General features: G+C 39.9%; 1 protein-coding gene across 4 annotated transcripts in view; it reads right to left on the reverse strand.

Annotated features, from left to right (window-relative positions):
* Positions 1-18,695, reverse strand: part of KIAA1328 (KIAA1328 ortholog) — a 170,833-nt gene that overhangs the window by 96,860 nt on the left and 55,278 nt on the right. For all 4 annotated transcript variants that reach the window (XM_072031780.1, XM_038170035.2, XM_027446291.3 and 1 more), the window contains one exon: positions 6,548-6,675. In XM_072031780.1, coding sequence (XP_071887881.1) covers positions 6,548-6,675 — 128 coding nt within the window. The remainder of the gene's footprint in view (positions 1-6,547; positions 6,676-18,695) is intronic.

An 18,695-nucleotide genomic window follows, 5' to 3' on the forward strand; every position in this document is an offset into this window, starting at 1 on the left:
CACAAAGGACCTGATTGGCTTAGAGGAGACTTCTAAGACAGGTTTCTCGATAGTAGAAAATGGTAAGTCGAGGACATTGGATGTACATAAGAAACTTGACTTTCAAGAGTCTCAACATTCAAAAAAAGGCCAAAGACAGCAGAACCAAAGACATATGCATAGGTTGAATGGACTACAATACTTAAAGTGCCAGCATACTGGTAGAAAGCTGGGTTGTTTGCTTGACAGTGATAAAGAACGTGTATAGCTAACTCCACAGAGTGAAGGGCAGAACAGAAGCTTGCTTCCTCAAGGTCTGTAGCATATAATAAACATCTTGACTGCAAATGCAGTTCTATGAGACCTTATGTTCACTGAAGAATCTTCACCCACACTTCAAAAGGAGATGTAGAGGATGCTGGTGAGTGTGGTCACAAAACTCTCTCCCAAGAGCTACTATAGGGGTTACACTGAAGTAACTGCAATATCTTACCTAGGAGTTCGTAAATTGGTGCTCAAGAACAGGAGGTCCTCAAAGAACAGTCAGTCCTAGGGATTTCTTAAATTCTCTAAGTCCAGAGATACCATTTGACAATAATAGCAATATCATCAAAAGCTTATGAGGCCAAGAGAATGGAACGTTTTGCTGGAAGAGCAGGCATTGGCTTCTTTCCAGATTTATCCCTCAACAGAAAAATAGACAGCTGATATGAATGTCCACCTAAGTAAAAGATTTACACATGAGAGACAGTTTTTAAAGCCAGGTGGGTGAAACAAAGAGGAACCTTCAAAGAAAATGAAAATCAAAAGACCCTAAAGAGATTAAAGACAAACTTGATGAAGACAATAGAACAATAGCAAAGAGACAGTCAAGCAGCATAGATCTGTTAAGCAGTGAATTGCTCAGACCTCACTTAAGCAGAGAACTGAGAGTGAAGTGCTTACAACCACTAAAATACAGCATCATTCACTGCATGCGAGTAGACAGGGCTGTTATGAGAGCCCAATGGTCCTGCTATGGCACACTTTTCCAGAGGATTGAGAGCAGATGTAGTTACACTGTGAATATTAGCAATGCACAGATATTTCAATACTGATGTTTCCTTTTAGATTAAACATTTATGTCCATCTCCATTGCTGTTTGGGGTTGCATTTTTTAGAAAAGACAGATAAATCTAGTAGGACATGTAACCTAGAGGTAAAAGAAAACACATGCCTTTTTTTTTTTTTTTCCCTTACACATGGTAGCCTACTCCAGACACTAAGCTTGAAATATTGCTAACCACTTTGAACACACATGAAGAGATTCCCAAAACCTGGCTTTCTCAGCAGAAAACAGAATGAATGAGGACAAAAAGCATTATCTTCCTTTCACAGATAAGAGAGGCACAGAAAGAGATCAGAGGTTTTGCCTAAAGTAACACAGGTAAGGAAAGGCTATTCCCAGTATTTACTCAAGCTAAACCTCTGTCTCTGTCTGGCCTCCTAAAATTATTCCAATACCTTTGGGACAACAGTCAAATTAATTCTTTATTTATTATCCCAGTTCTCAAGTATATTTCAGATAGGCTCATCCATTGTTCCAGTACAGCTGGGTAAACACACAAAGTAAATTCTATCATGCAGGTTTACCTTATAGCATTCAAAACCCTTTGCATATGTTGGATTTTTTTTTTCTTTAAGCGAACTAAGAGTGTGTTTAAAGGTGACTCATGTTGAAAGAAAAGGAACGGAGAAGTCTGGGGAAAATCAGAAAGGAAAGGCTTCTGAAGATTGACTTGTTTCAATATCTTTTTCAAAAGAAAAAATAATCGTAACTAATATTTGAAGCTTTAGTATATAATTACCCTTATTAAGGCAAAAAATGACAATGATATGGACATGAATTTTAGTCCCTGACATGAAAAGAAAGCAAGACTTTGTAGTCCTTTCAAGAAAAGGCTTCCTTTGGATTTAACTGTGAAATGACACCACAACTGTGTCAACAATGTTTAAGATGAACAAGCAACTCATGAGAAATAACAACATTAAATAAAAAAGGTAAAAAAACATTAGCGTCCTCCCAAAAAGCTAATCTTCTTAAGATTTTACAATCTTCCCAAAGCAGACCATGTCCTTCAGTATGCTTGCACAGTGCTTAGTACACAACAGTACCTCATTCCTGACGAGGGCCTCTGGCATTACTGAAATATAAACACCAAACAACAGGAAACAGATGGCATAATATACAGGATGGGGTGAGTGCAGATATCCCATGGAAAATAATTTATTGATACTCCTTTCTGCTTACAATTCTACCCCATACCTATCGCATTTCTATAAATGGGGGGGAGAACCCAAGCTTAAAACACATACACAACAAGAACCTATGTAAATCAAGGCAGTTAGCAGATGTGTTGATAATCTTCTACAAATAAGTAACAAAAGCTGCCATCTGTACTTGTAAATTCAAAAGCTAATAGGCAAAGCTGAGACTACAGGTCAGGCATTATCCTTCTTTTTAGGCGAAATAGCTTGAGAATCCCAGTCCTGTAAAAACTCAGCCTCCTCTGCCATTCTTGTGAGTGAAGTCCCACCCTATGCTGCAGAACGTGTACAAATTCACCAGCCAGCAACTTGCCAAAGTAAACTGGATTCTTGCCACTGTTTGAGATGGCATTGAAGCAGCAACTGTATAACTAGGTCAGACCTGATTACCTAGAACAAGGGCAATTTTCTTTACATCTCTGTGTAAAGCTTCTGAAAATGGCCAAGACTGAACAGTTGAGAGCTGCAGCAAGAACATTCAAAAATCATTTTTGATACAAGAGATTTAACTACATTTTAATATGGATGGTATTTTCTATTAACATCAGGGCAGAAGCCTATTGTTCAGTAGAGCTCTTCACTTCCTTTACACAGGAGCTATCTCTTTGAATCTGTCTGAGTCAACTTTAGTGACCACTTTAATATTCACTTTACAATTAATGCTTCTTTTTATGGGTTGGTAGAAGGTAAACCAATTTCAGTTCAGCTTCTAGGTATTGAATTTATTATAAAAAGTTATGTACTTAAAACTCCTGTAATGAAACCACAGGCATCATGAGATATTAACCTAGAGTTAATGCTGAGAAGGCCAGTTTGAATAATTCAATTCATGTCACCTTAAGTATCTTTTCAAATGGAATTAACTTTATCTCACAAAAAAGGAAGCTCCATGTTCCAGTTACTGATTATTGACTCCACGAGAGTTCTGTCTTAAATCATCTCACCACCATTTTCCCCACATTTTTATGTCACTACCACCTCCTTTAAATTTCGAGGGCTAGCTTTTCTTATAAAGAAGCAGTATCAGGTAAGACGAAAACGTGACTTCGGAATTATTGTTACCGTTATGTGATGCTATAACAGACAAAAATAAAAGCTAACACCAAAGTAGCTGCATTAGTTCAGTCTAGCTGAGAACCAGGGCTGCATTTCAGCTACGTGTGCACAGCTACTGCAGTCGCTTCCCTCCTGCACAACTCCACCTTTCTGCAACAATGCCATGGCAGTTCGCTAACACTGCAGTTCTCTTGACCTGTTAATTGTCTTTATTCTAACACAAAGCCCCTGCATTTAGACACCAAGAGGAGATGCTTTCAAATTCCTGTCTAAGCTCAGAGGGAAGGGGAGATCATGGTCAGCATTAATGTACAGCAAGAATGAGGGAGACAGACAGACAAAAAGCAAGTGATGTCAAGATACAAGTGTAGCATTAGGAATTAATCAAAACAAACAAGTAGGGAAAAAAAAAAAAAAAAAAAAAGGAAAAATTAACAGAAACGAGAAAGAACAGCTCCTAACAGGGATAACAAAGCCATGCTTTGGTACAGACTATAACTGTACGGTCCCGTCTTTCTGAAAAACACAGGAAAAATCAGAGCGACATCTTACGCTACAGCACAGATGCCCCTGTAACGTCAGCGGGCACCTGAATTGGGTGATTACCTCATCTAGAGGGTTCAAAGAAGTGAAAACTAGGTAGCAAGCTAGTATCTACTGATTTAAAGCCAGACACCAGAATTTCCTTCTCCTAGTCGAAGCAAACAATAGAGAAAATTCCCCATGGTCAAGGATTCATACAAAAGTCAGGAAGACTTCCCTTAGCCTAGTACCAGAACCAGATGACTTTTTTCACACTCCACCTTAAAATTAATACAGGGGAGACTGTAGAATCTTCAGCAGGGCAGAAAGCAGGAATAAGGAGCACTCGGAGCATGAGGAAAGGTTTTGGCTTTGTCTTCCCCCCCAGTTCTTACCTCCCAAGAAACCCTCCATGCTGTGCTCCTCTGCGACATTACCTAATGAGGCAGGACACCAAAATGCAAGCCCTAGGCTTGGCTGAACTGCTGTATTAAGACAACACCCAAAAGGAACAAAATAAGAGACCAACAATGACCCTAGGAGTTCACAGTTCTGTTATTAAGACAAGTGACAAAAGGGCACAGCAAAAGAGGTGTGTGAAAATAACACGATGGTCCAAAAAACAACCCAGCAATTTTCCTTTGTTTTTGATAGCTGTGGCATGGAAGAGTGTGGTATGGAAAGAACTGAAGCACTGAGGCAGTCCTGCAAATCTCTCCACAGTTTGAGCTTTAAGGAGAAACCTAGCATGAAGGGATTGTTTGGAAGGAAAAAAGGTAACAAATTATAAAGCCAAATGCATTCAAGAAATAAACAGCTCCATGATCACCAGGATTACATAGAAGAGAAAACTGAAGAGGAAAGCTAGGAACATTACAAAGATTTTGCAAATTATGAGACAGACCAGCTGAAACGTGCTTTGACAGTTTTTATCTATGCCTACAAAGCTTTGTACAGGGCAAGAAGGCTAGGGCAATTTCAGACCTGCTAGGCTGGAGCTGTACACTAGGTACTGTAAATAAAATGTCAAGACAAACCTAGATATAATATCTGAATTTGCATTTGTGGACAAAAGTGCCTGTAAGTATAAAGAAATAATGGGATCAAAGATAAGCTTGATGGAACTTGCACATGAAGTCAGTAAACAAGTTCAGAGAAGTCTCTGTATGTACACTGACAGAGTGCTTAGGAAGACAGAAGAACAAGAGATGAACATGGATTGCTGTAGCTCAGGTGCTAATTTGACAGTTAATAGGCTCAGGGCTTCCTATTATCTATATCTCTGTATTAGAATTGTAGATGGAATTAGACCGCATGCCTTTACAATCATGTATTTAAAGGTGAAATGCTAAAGGTGAAAGATTTCAAGCACAACTCAACGTCAGGGAAGTAACAGCATCATCCCAAACTCAGAACTGTCACAGTTCTGCTGGACCGCGTGGGCTCCTTTAGACTGTTTTCCACCAAGAACCCCAGCAGGCTGCATATCACAGGCAAGAACACAGGCATCATCCATTCGCAGAGAAAACAAAAGGTTCTTGCTTTGAACTCAAGCCATCACAAAATGGATGGCAGATAAAAATATAAAAGAATAGAAATGAAATGTTTATAAAGCTAAAAGCTTGACAAACTGCAACATATATTTAAAAAAAAAAAAAAGCATAATAACCTGTTCCTACTGCCAGTGAAGTCAGTACTGCTACCTACTTCTTGAATAGAATTAAAAGAGCAGCCCTGACTTCACGGGCTTCTGAGAAGTAGGATCCATCTGTACAGTTCTGTTAGCAGAGTCCACAGTCAGGCCGCCTCCTGGATACTCTGCACTGATGACTTTACCTCTAGACATACTAGAAGTCTTAAACAATCATCAGCAAAAGATCTAGAGCACAACCTGTTAAAAAAGGCATGGTCTTTTTTTTTTAATTATTTTTATTTTTAAGGTATGACAGCCTCTGAATGGAGACTTACTGATGGAAACTACTGAAAGAGAATAGTAGGTAAAGACATTAGGTAGAGCACTTGCATAAATTGCCTTAATTTTCAGGGTATCATCTGCTATCAGCAGGGATACAAATCAAGTACGTAGTTATCAGAAAAAAATCTCAGCAACCATGTCTTCAAGTCTTTCTGCATATACATCTGAGAACCATTTTACCACTTAATTTAACACATTGTATCTCTAGTCAATGTTTTCTGTTTTTAAACAGCATAAATAATTATGGGTCTTCTATAAACAGCTCAAATCAGATGGGCTGCCTTACAGACTTGAGAAAGCTCTTATTGACCAAACACATCATCTGTAATCTCCTTTTCAGTCATCAAAAGCCACAGTGAAAATTTGAAAGGCTGCATCTATAGTGACTGTAATTATTTCACTGTTTAAGAAACAGAAGGACAGAAAACAGACGAGCATCTTATCTTTTTGCTTAGCAAAAGCATGGGTTCCTATGGTTCCTACTGCACTACAACATGGTCAATTAACTTCACCCATTTTATTGATCCAAAACTTGCTTTTGTTTTTGTTTTCCTGTAATCCACACATTAAGGGAAGGTCATGGGACACCAATCGTTAAGTAGTTGCCAACATTGTAAAATACAAGACAATGTGCTCAAGTTACAGTTCTAGAAGAGAGAAGATGTTTTGGAGATGTCATTAAAAAAGAAGATGGAAAAAAGAGCTTACCTGCTGCTCCTTTTCCTTGGCACCGCTGAGTTGAGAGAGGGAGAGCGTTAGTTTTTCCTGTTGCTCAGCTAGGTACTTCTGATAAAGGCTCAAAAGTTCCTGGCATTCTCTGTACTGTTGCTGGAGAGGTGAGACATCAGAAGTTAAGGAAAAAATACTGTTTCATGAATAGTTAGAGTCAAATACATACCAACTTACTCTGTGTAAATCCGATTTAGATCCATAACAGTTCAATTTAAAAACAGATACCATGTGTTTGAGTACTGCCTAATGATGATAAATCTGTCTAGAGATGAATGTTCAAGTACAACCTTCTTTCTATTCAGAGAGTGGAAAAAGAAGAATTGCACCAAATTCTTTTATCATTGGAAAAGGGACAGCAGCAGGAGGCAGGTGATGACATTGTTTCAGTTGGAACAATTACAGCCCTCTGATTTGTATTCAGCAAAGCCAGACACTACCAATGTTTATTTATAAATAAATAAATAGCCAGCCAAGTAAGTAAATAGTCCATTTTTAAGCAGAGGCATGGATTCACAAGCCCACATACCCAAATCCAATCTCTTTGCTTGAGCACTGACGGCTCAAAAACCCACAGCCACAGATGCAGCGCTACAGGCCTTTTAGAGACCAGCAATGATTTTTGGACAGTAATCTGGAGAAGCAGCAACTGTGGTGTTTGCAAGGATATTAGCAAGCAACAGTGTCCTGCCTTGCTTGCAGCATTGAAATTCCAACAGGAGATAAATCTGCTCTTCACCTGTCATTGTGTAATTCCCTCCCTTGCTCATGTAGCATGGTAAACCATTTATGCTCCCCCTTCTCCCCCCTCGCTTTTAATTATGCATGCAGATGGGATAAGGGCTCGCTGTCCAAAGAGATTACTCTGAATAAATACTTTAATAACAAGTCACCGCAATTAAGGTAGGGAACAAAAACTTCTTCAATCTATAAAATGGTGTTGAGTTACAGATTTCCTTAACATTTTTATGATCTAATCATTGCTTCTGGGCAAATTCATGTTGCAATCATTTTTGCCAATCATGGCTGCATAAATAACTCACTGCTTTGTTATTCCCTGTTATGACCCTTTTTTTTTTTTTTTTCCCTTCTTCTTGTTCTTTTGGGGGAAGGGGGAACTTGCCAGGTTTTCTTTTTGTTTGTTTTGCTTTGTTTTAAATGAAAGGCTACACTGAGAATGAGCAAAACCTTTTAGGAAGGAAGGAATGGGAGGTTATTAAAGCCCAGTGTTTAAATCAATCAGGAGAGCTCCTAGTCCACCTTTGCTCAGCACCTGGAAATACAGGAGGATACAAACAATGGTCTAAACAAGCTAATTGCTTTCCAGAGTCAGCCTGCCTGAAGCCTGGGCTGTTTTACATTTCAGTTCATTTCGTCAGAGAGCACCAAAAGGCTGAAGTGATTTGTGGTGGTCTCAGGAGTCTCTGCCAGCTATGATGTATATAAAAGGAATTTTTTATTCCGGTTGTAACCATAGGCAGTAATGTTTATAGTAGGTGAACATATTAGCCTGGACGCAGGGCATGAATTTTACTCTAGAAAAAGCCAGTTCATTTATACTGCCTAAGAGTTAAATGTCGGTATTTGAAGACAAATTATAGGGAAATTCATTTAAACCCATGTTATGTGGCAGAATATAAAAACAGACAGTCCTATCTTTATCAGTTTTTTACAGCCCTCTTAATTCACTTTGCTTCCAGCAGCCCCTTCCCCACCAAACAGATTTCACCCTCTTCTCCCTCCAGCTAGCACACTGCTGGCACGCAAAACGAGTACCCAAAACGGCCCCAGGGTCACGAGTGATGGCTGTGCACCCACTCGCACTCTTACCATAATGTTGGTACCAGCCATGTCTGGAAGCCAGACACGAGAGTGCCCTCACAGTAGCACATACATACGTGGTGCACGGGTACCACGAGAGATGCCCAAATCGTTTTTACAGACTGCAGAGCTCCTGCTGTGCACATGATGCTGCCACCTCTTACTTGCAGCTGCCAAATTTATTTAAACTATAGCTTACAAATACGACATGCAAAATTGGTGTTAGGAAAGCAAATTCTAATTGTCCAAGATCCGGTTATGGGATAACAAGTAGGAAGGGCAATAGTTAATGTGAGCCTGAATGGCAGCTGAGATACTTGTGAAATTCTTCGAAGATTCCATCAGCAATGTAACTATGGTTAAAACTTCCTGTATTAGAAGATTAAAATCTCATTCATTCAGACAATGACTCTGCATTAAGCAACATATTGTTACAGCCACCATAGTCCAAAGCCCTGCTTTGCTCATTAAGTAAGTAAACATCAAGCTTCAAATAGGGAAGAAAAAAAAAGAAAAGAAAAAACTGTTCTTTTGTTGCAGGCACATGTATAATAGCTCTAACTACGATAATTCTCCATAATGTGCTGGTACATTTACTGCAGAATACTTTCTTAAAAAAAGCTTTAATATTAGATCTTACTCTTCCGTTCTATTGAATTTTTGCTAAAAGCAGCAAGACGATCTCTTTCTTTTTTTCTCCCCTACAAATTAGCCAGGCAATAAACAACAAACACTGCCACAAAAATATTTAAGTCCTTCCAATACAATGGGGGCACATATGTTCAATGGGAATGTGCTCTCCAAACAAACACATAGGTAATGACAAATATTTTTAAGATCTTTATAAGAAAGAAACAGGAACTGCTATTAGGGTGAAAAAAATCTACAACTAGTCCTGCAGATTTGCATTCCACAGAAAACTGTGTGTGCCTAAATGCTCACAGATATTTCTTTATCCATTTAGGAGCACAAATATTGGATTTACAAGATGTTTGTTACCTGAGAGAAGTGGTACTTGGCATTTCAGTAAACTGTAGTTTTATATCCAAGAAATATGCATTTGAACATATCCCAGTAATACACTTCACGCAGTTTGTTAATAAAGTATTTAGGTTGTTCACGGAGGGTGGGAAGGACAAGACAAAGAAAATCAACTTCTGAAATGCAAAGGTTAAGATTTCAACACTACATTTACATGTCATACTGCAAGGACTATATGTTTTACAGAATAAATTAGTTAATTTCATCGCTGAATGCAAGTCATAGAATTAAGAGTTCATTTATGGCTCTTAAGAGATAATATCCTCAGTGGAGATGGAGTTGGCTTTGCGAAGAGGGACCACTGCATGCAGCAGTGGCACGCTTACAGAGGCCAGGAACAGATTTCCAGGGAGAGGAACGTTAGGCAGGGAACAAAGAGCTTCTTATGGGTGAGGCTTCAGAAGAAGGCACAGCCAACCTAATGCTCGGCTGCTGCCAGGGACACACTTCTGCTCACCCCCAGGAGTCTCACCCCTCCATCTGCACCAGCTCTGCAGCTCTCCCAAGCCCCCCGCTTATCCTGAGGGCTTAGCAAACCAAACCAGCAAATCAAAGGGTCAGTTAAGCACAGGAGCTGGCACGAAGCAGGCAGAGGAAAGGTGCAGCTGGAAGAGGGGCCTCTCTTCCAGCAGCAGCACCCTGCCTGGTAGAGTCCCTCCACCTTGCAAAGTCTCAGTCCTACTCTCCAGCTCAACTCCTAAGCCTCAGGCTTTTATGTCTGCTAAGACCATACCAACTGTGCCCAGCTTAATCCCTGCTGAAATATTTTTAGCCTGCTCACAAGCTGAAGCAGGATAGCCAGATCCTTGCTTCCCCAGAATTTGGAGGAAAAAAAAGAGGTGGAAAAAAGTACTAGCCACAAGCATACCTGCTGACCTCCTGTAGCATTCCCAGTAGTGTTCCCACTGCTGCCCTGACTGTAAGCAAAGCTCACCTTAAAAGCCAAAATATTTTGGTTTAGAGCAACTAGCAACCTTCTAGAAAGCTTCTGAGTTCTCCACATCAACCTCCACATCTTTGTGTGCACAATGTCCTCTTGTCAGCCACTCAGATACCCACTGGCCTGCCCCTCTAGAACAGAGGCTTCCAGATGTAGCCAGCACCAGCCACTCTGCAAGGGTGAGCTCTTTGCTGAAGTTCTGACTTTCCCAAATCACTTCTTGTAAGAAAGACAGACAAAAACAAACAGGGTATTTTTTAAGAGAGATGTTTTAGCCTGTATCATTTCAGAAGTGCTTGGTTTTACCTCCCTTTATTTTAAGGGAAGAATAACATTTAAGCAGCCTCCAATCACAGGAATTTGGGGTTGGAAAAGGTTTTCTAGAAGCTATTACCATAAGAGGAGTGTGCTACTACTGAGATTTTTTGGCAATCAAACCAGTAACAAAGGCTCCGTTGTGTTTTCAGTGCGTGAGAACTCCTCGCCTAGTGACTCACTCCTCAACGGTTTGTCACGAGCAGTTTTGGGAAAGGCATAAGCTCTCGCGTTTGCATTTTACACCTGGAGAAACTGTGGCACGGGGAGTCTTTGGGCACATCTGCGCACACAGGTGCAGCCCAGCAGTCCCACGCTCCACACGCCAGCTCCAGCACAGAAGTCTTGTAGCTGTAGGGTAAGTCACGCAGCCCAGGCGCAGCACTAACAGCCCGGATCCACCCTGCAGCTGATTAGCTTAGAGTGCAAGACTGTCTACATCCACCCATGCGGACACATCCTAGGAGGCTTCCCAAGCATCAAACAAGCTGCTGAGGGATGACAGATTCCTGTAGTCCCTGACTCGGACCATCCTTTCATTCTGATCCATGTCCAGAAGAGAACACAACAGCCTCATCATCTTCAGCAGCAGGATGCTCCAGTCCCACCAGCCCCTACATCCAACAGAAGATACTCGAGAGACTAAGAGCTAGTACAGAAACATGCAAAGACAGATAGAGCAAGCAAAGGAAGAGAAAAGTCAAACAGGCACAAGTTTAAATTTAAGTAAGTCAGCAATAACTTACACTTTGCAGTAGAGATACAAGAAACCTTCAGGGATATAATTTCAGCACGTGATGAAGAAAGCTTTTTGACATCTGCAATCATGATCTAGTAAATACAAAATACTTTTTTTTTTTTTAATCCTTGCTTAAGGACACGTCTCTAGAAAGCTGACTAGTTATCATCATATTGGCAGTTTCAGCAAAGACCAAACTCCCTTCACTGCCTCAAGTAGTCCCTTGTAGACAAAGGCTGAGAAAAAAATAGAGCGACAAGGAGAAGCTGAGAAGTACCAGCACCATTGGCTCAAGGCTGCTGAAGCCAGACTGGACACTGAAAGAGGGTTTAAGTCCCCAGAGAACAGGCTATTCAGATAGCTGCAGGCAGACCCGAGCTTGCCCACTTGCTCTCCAACTAGGTGTGTGTAAGCCAGCCCTATTCGAGAAGTTGTGCAGCCACAACAGCACAGCATCTAGCACATCGTGCTTAAACCAGTTCACCGTGCTTTGATGTTTTGTTTTACATTTGGCTGCAACTACACCATTTCCATAGCACAACTGGACTGTGCCCAGCAAATTGAACATCAAAGCAAGCTCACATCCACTGAATAGACATGCTTCTGTGTCTACAGTTTTAGCACCCTGTAAGACTATGACATCCTCTTGCACTGTTACTCATTAGTCCAATAATGTCTTAGAAAATGCCACCGACAGCTCGATCTGCACTTAAACACTTACGATACAAGGGTTTGCACAGAGTCTGCAGAACCCCGAAGGGCCTCGACAGCCTCGTGGCAAACTCCGCTACAAGTGTGCTCAGTCTGAAGAGAGCCCACATTTTTCCATGCATCACCCAAGCATATATTTTTTCAGTATTTTGACAAGAGGCAATGAGGTTTATTTTCTACCTTAAAATTTTGCATATCAATAGGAGAAAGATACCATGCCTTTTGGGAAAGAAGCAATATGTATGCCATTCTGATTTCCACCTGCAGGCTCTCTCTTCTTGCTAACCAAAGAAAGGATTAAAATAATGCCGCTTCAACTACTTACATATGAAAAGTCATATGAATAAAAATAAACTGCTGGTATTAATAAATTAACATCTAAAAGGAACACTTTAAAATATAAACTAAGATATTCTAAGCTCTTTCCTTTCGCATTAAACAATTACATACTTCATTGGAAGCTGACCCACATTTAATTTTAATATACAACTTGCATTCAATATACAGACAGTCCTGCATTTTGACAATCTCAGAAAAGCAACAAGCCTGCATTTCAGAAATCAAACTGTCCAGGCAGAGATCAAAGTCAACCTCAACACCTTTCTTCTACCTTTAAAATTAAGAGAAATTAAAGTAAGTAGCTTGAACCTATGTGAATCATTGTTCTGAGAAAGGGTAAAGACTGGTAACTTCTATGAAGGTTTATTATCTAAACTCTAAAGATGCTGCAAAGACTGAAGGTAATAAAATGTTTTATGAACAACTTCACTTCGCTCGTTCTTATATAACTGAGTTTATGTGGACTCTTTGGCACGATGATGCTGAGAACCTGTAGGGAACTTTCTGCACAGCCACTTGTATTAAAAGAAATCATCTGGTGCAGGTCTGAACCTTATGAGCCTTCAATTCAAAACACAACCTTCTTCTGATTCAAAATCCTTGGGAAGCACATTTCTGAGAACACTATAAAGAAGCAAGTCACATGCAATAAGATAGAGTGATCTCCAATCTGGAGTCCAACAGTTACATTTTAATTTACAGTTGAATATTTTAATATTGTTATCCAGTCAGTAAATTAACTCAAGATGCGAGAATAAAAAAGGGAAGATGCATAGGGAGAAAGGTCAGAAGGTCCACAAAAGTTAAGAACTTCACTTCTGTTTGAAGCATCAGCATTATGTTGTTGAATGCTACAGCTCTCGTATCAAGGAATTGCTTAATACATTCCCATTCTGTTAGAAGGTAAATTAAATTTACATTCTTTGGGAATATGGTATTGTAATTAGTTCATGACTTGATTACACTTTGAAGTGAGCCAAGCCTGCATATGGTGCATACAAATTAGTTAAGTTATGGTTACCTACCTTAAGGAAAGCTAGAGAGTTCAGCACAAAGTTAGAGAAAAAGCCTCAGCAGTCATTTGAAGCTTTCAGGAAGCATATGTGAAACATCACATTCAAATCTATTCTCTGGGCTTACTGATACCAGGTGAGAACAGAAATAATAAAAATACAGTTTCCTGAACAGCTGAATGAGTTGTTTTCAAGAAATAGCCGTTCCATTTCCACCCATACCACCTGTAGGACAACTGTTAAACTGTTAAAATTGATCCTAAAAAAAATGCAATTGAAGATACTAGAATTTCTACCCTGGTTAATCACCAGTATGATTTATTCATAATACTTGCTTTTTTTTTTTCTTTTTAAATTTCTTTCATAGACATCCTGAGTTTTATATCATCTACCAAGATGCTCTGTTCCACCCAGATGATGAAATTCCCAAGTTGACTTTAAAAATACTGAAAAAATATTGAGAAGCACAATATACATGCACTGCATCTAAAAACTGGCCAAACAAAAAGATAACCAGTATGATTTAAAGAGAGCAAGGAGAGCATTTAAACCTAGAACTAATTCCCAACATTGCATATGAAGTCAGAGAAATCTGTATCATATTTTGAAAATGCAAGAGCAGTTCGGGGTAAAAGATTTGATCCTATGTATTATAAATCCTTCCCACAGGATATGCCAATCACCCTGGACAGCTTATCTGCCATGTTCTCTGGTTCAAAGGTGGGTAAGGACAAAAATATCACACGCCATCATATGCCAGCAGATGTGCCTGGATCAATAAATGCAAATACCATCTCAGGGCTTGCACTTTCCATTCCAAGTGGAAAACACGGCTCCAGTCTTATCTTCATTAATACAAACAAAAGGATACTTACAGGCAAAGAAAAAAAGAAAATAAAGGTTTATTGCACAGCCCAGCTGTGCTAACGAGTTTCTTCTAATGAAAAGAAAGGAAGAATACAGCACACACAGAGCAAGTTGGGCCACTACTCACACCAGTGAAATGTTTTCACAATAATGAACACAAGGAATCTGAAAACGGAAGAAAACTAAGAACCTGAATACACAAAATACTGACCGCACAGATCATAACCACCTCCTGGTCCTGCCACGGGCCATAAAAAAACCTACTTGTGGCTTAACAATTGCAATGGCCAGAGATTCTCCACACTGGCAAGAGCTTTCTCAGAACATATCTGCTCCTTTTAGGGGAGCTTTGCCAGTGTCAATAGCAACTTTCAGAATTTCAAGATTTCTTTTGGCAGTTGCTTAAATGGCACAGCTACCCTGCCTCTTCCACTGGAAACTGTTAGGGAACTTGCTACTTATGCATTTGTGTATCAGCCAGTAATAATTTTTTTTTTTTTTGGGGGGGTGGAGGGGAAGGAGCTTGGAGATTCAGCCATATACAATTTCTCTGCAGAAGCACCTGAGAACACAACCACACATTTCATTGTGAACAACAGAAAATAATCTCAACCTGCATGGTGTCAGAAGGCAAAGCCAAAAAAGCAGGTATTGCACCTATCACCATCCACACAAAAAGAGTGCTATTTTTTCCTTTTACATATTTAGAGCACAAAATTAAACAAATAAAAGGAACACTGCGTAATTTAGCTTTCATTTTCTATCAAATTGCTCATAATTGTAACCATAAAATGATAATATTCTACCATATGTGCATCTGCAAAGCCCACAAAAGCACTGGTCAGCCCCTGCAAGAGGAAAAATGAGCCTGTCGCTCCACCTAGTGACCCTCTTGGATATCACAGCCCGATGAACTAAACTTGCACGGAGAGCTTGTCAAATTTGGAGGTTTATTTTCTTACATAGAGGGATCTAACACATCGTCTTGAAACGTGGACATCCACCATGCAATCCTCCCCAAATGACACTCTCCTCTATCCACGCAGTCAGCCGCAGCTTTACATGAAGCACCTATCACTGGAAATAACTTGCTGTTTCACTTTTACAGGCCTTTGTGAGAATTCCCAATCTTTCACAGTAGCCACCGTTCCTGTTTACACAAAGCCATTTGTCATATCAACGCTAGCTGATATTAAAACAGCTGTGTTCTTTGCTCCAATTTGACAACAGAGCTCCCGGCAGAAGCCCGAGGAGAGATAAGGTGCTTTTAGACTATGTGGGAATTGAAGTATGTGAGAAAGGATGCTCAGCCTGTTATGTTTAGACACAGTAACAGGAGTTATTTAACAGGATAAATGCGAGCTCAGAGTCAGATGCATGGAGAAAAGGGGTTGGAGAGGCAAAAGAGAAATGGAATGTAAAACCTGAACTCACCAAAGGCAGAGCTACAGCACCTCCATCTCAATTAAAGAACATGCTTAGTAAATCAAAAAGGTGTCTGCTTTGCAGAGAATGAGAATGTAAGATCACAAAACATCGTCTCATTTTATAACGAAGGTAATCAGGTTTGGTCTTGGTTACTATCAGAACGGAGATCACCTGAGAATACACAGTGGTGTCTGTCTTGCTGCTTCTTTGCAGGAAACAATCAATCATCACTCTTAATTTTATATAGTTGATGTCTCTCACTGAACCTTTTCCTTACGGCCCTCAAATGGGAATCATGTTGACAGAGAAAAGCAGGCTTCCCTTCAGCCAGGAGAGCAGCTCCCATTACTCCCAGAGCAAGAGATTTCTTGTTCAGGTCCTCTTGGAAAAGAAACCTGGCCATGATGGAGAATTCTTTTGTCTGCTGCTATCTCGCATGGTTGCCTCTCAGTATCTTACACAATCTGCATCAGACTAGGATATTTCAACTTTCTTTCCCCCCCTCTTTAAAGCAGAATGTACTCAGACAGGAGCACATAGATATTAATCCAACTAGGTACAAATGGCACAAGTGGTGAGACAAAAATCTACAAACATCACTGAACCGAAATACAAAAAATAAATACCAGCAAGCCCAGAAAATCTTGTGCTTCTTACGAAACTGCCTTCAGCATTATAACTAGAACAGCGAGAATGTAAAAATCACATATCATTCTAGATAATTTTTCTATTAAAACTATTGCTATTTTGACAGTCTTTCTAACCTTGTTAGAGCACAATCTGTTTGCAGCACTGTTGATGAGAAAAATGCAACGCTCCTTTTCCTAAAAGGCCACTGAGGGCAAATAAAATTCCATACAAGCATTATAATGCTAATTTTAAAGGAGGCGTTCCAAAACCGCAAAAAAGCAAAGTACGTCATCTAAGAGTGCTGCAAAGATTTTCTTCTGCATCACATGCTATGTGATACCTAACAATGACGACAACAGAATTACACCAAAGTTAGTCCTTTCTGGTAAAATCTGGCCTTAAACTTGCCAAGCTGAAAAGCACTGGTTTCACTGAACTGAAGCCAGCGAAGAAAAGATTTAATAACAGCCTCATTATAAGGTTCATTGTTGTAGGACTATTTAATATACAAGATTAACACATCTTATCTCCCACTTTCACTGAAACCTATTATACCCCTCATTAATACATGCACATTTCTACATCATTTACAGCTCTAAGGTCTCAAACAGTATTGTCTGAAACGGGGTGTGTTCTGCTGGTTTTGCGGGCAGTAGGCTCTTTTTCCACTAACAGTATTCTAAAATCAACCCCAACTCAAAACAGGAGATATGGTTAGGTGAACTAAACAGTGCTGTTTCAAATAGAAATAAATCAAGAGTCATTTGTCTGCCTACAGCCTGAATTTCATTTTGTGACTTAGTTTCTCATACCCAGACCAAAAGGTGACAAATCTACACTAAGTAAGACAGGAAACTTCCTCCTTCCCAATCTAGTGAATAATGATACTCTTTCCTCCTTACAATTCAACATTTAGTAGTAGTTAAAGTGAACCACAGCTCCTCAAATTAACAAGCATTTTGTACTTCTTCAGGTCTGGATCACTGAAATAGAAAAAGAAGGTATATCACGTAAAGAATGTAGCACTGTCCTGGATTAAACACAGAAAAATATTTGCACCTGCAAAATATACCAGGATAGACCAGCACAATGTGCCTTAATGCAGCTGGGGACATGTGAACAGATAGGAAAAAATAGACATTTTTTACATTCTCACTAGACTAAAAGGACCAGGTTGGTCCTTTTGTTTTGTTCCAGACTTGCTTTGAGCCAGATAAACACAGGGGCTCATCAAGGCACAAACACTCTTTCTATTGGAAGCATTTCAGGACAGAGCACATGTACTTGTCCAGCAACTAACTGAACAAACAGAGGATTCAGACACGAACAAGGTCTTCAGTACTTCTGCCTACCAGGTTCCAGAAAAACAAAAGGAGCTGATTTTTCAGTTTCTCTAAGCTGTGGGTCTACACTCTGCATGAAGCTGTAAACATTTAAAGTTTACATGAACTCAGCTATACATGAGAATCCATCCAGTGCTATCAGAGAGACACATTCTGACTCCAGTTCTGAATGACAGGCTTACAGACACTGGAAGACTCTCTGGGGCAAGCGTTACAATTTGCTCCTCCTGTCCTTGTGCTTTGCCATGTGCTTGTGGCCACTATCAGAGCTAGAAAACTGAACTCAGTGGTTTGACCCATTACAGCCACTTTATGTTCTTATTGTAATACAATTAGCAGGTAAAATGTACTAAAACTTGTGAGTGTCCTTGTGTGTCCCTTCCACCTGGGGACATTCTGTGAAGTAGAGTGAAGATACCTCTTCTCCAACCATCTGAAGAGAGCTGCTACCACTTTTAAGTTGTTATATAACAGGTTAACCAAAACATGTGAAACAAAATATCAAAATAAGTTGGCTTTCTGAAGCCAACAAAAAAGATTTCCACATCAAGTGATTAATATTTATGCAAGAGGAAGAAAACAAATGACCTGGAATGATTTTACTGGGAGGCATCAGTAGGAAAGACAGTTTCCAGGAGCCAAATCTCTGATTTTCTCCTCTACTCGTGGAGACCAAAATGTTTAATCTGGCTGACCGATTTTGTATTAGAAAAAAAGGGTGACAGTGATCCACTCACATTTTACTCATATGTAAACTTTTTGAAGTTTTACATGCCTTTGGGTTAAAAACAAGTTTCATGAAGCTCTAGATGTTCAGTCTGCTGTGGGGTGGGGAACCAAACCTGCTCAGCCTTATATCCGCACGCTTGCCACCACAGAAGAACAGCTGGCATAATGGAGGCTTTCCTGGTTTCTTACACGGAGCATGCCAAGATGTGCA

This window comes from Anas platyrhynchos, chromosome Z (assembly GCF_047663525.1).
Source record: "Anas platyrhynchos isolate ZD024472 breed Pekin duck chromosome Z, IASCAAS_PekinDuck_T2T, whole genome shotgun sequence".
In the NCBI taxonomy this organism is placed as follows: domain Eukaryota; kingdom Metazoa; phylum Chordata; class Aves; order Anseriformes; family Anatidae; genus Anas; species Anas platyrhynchos.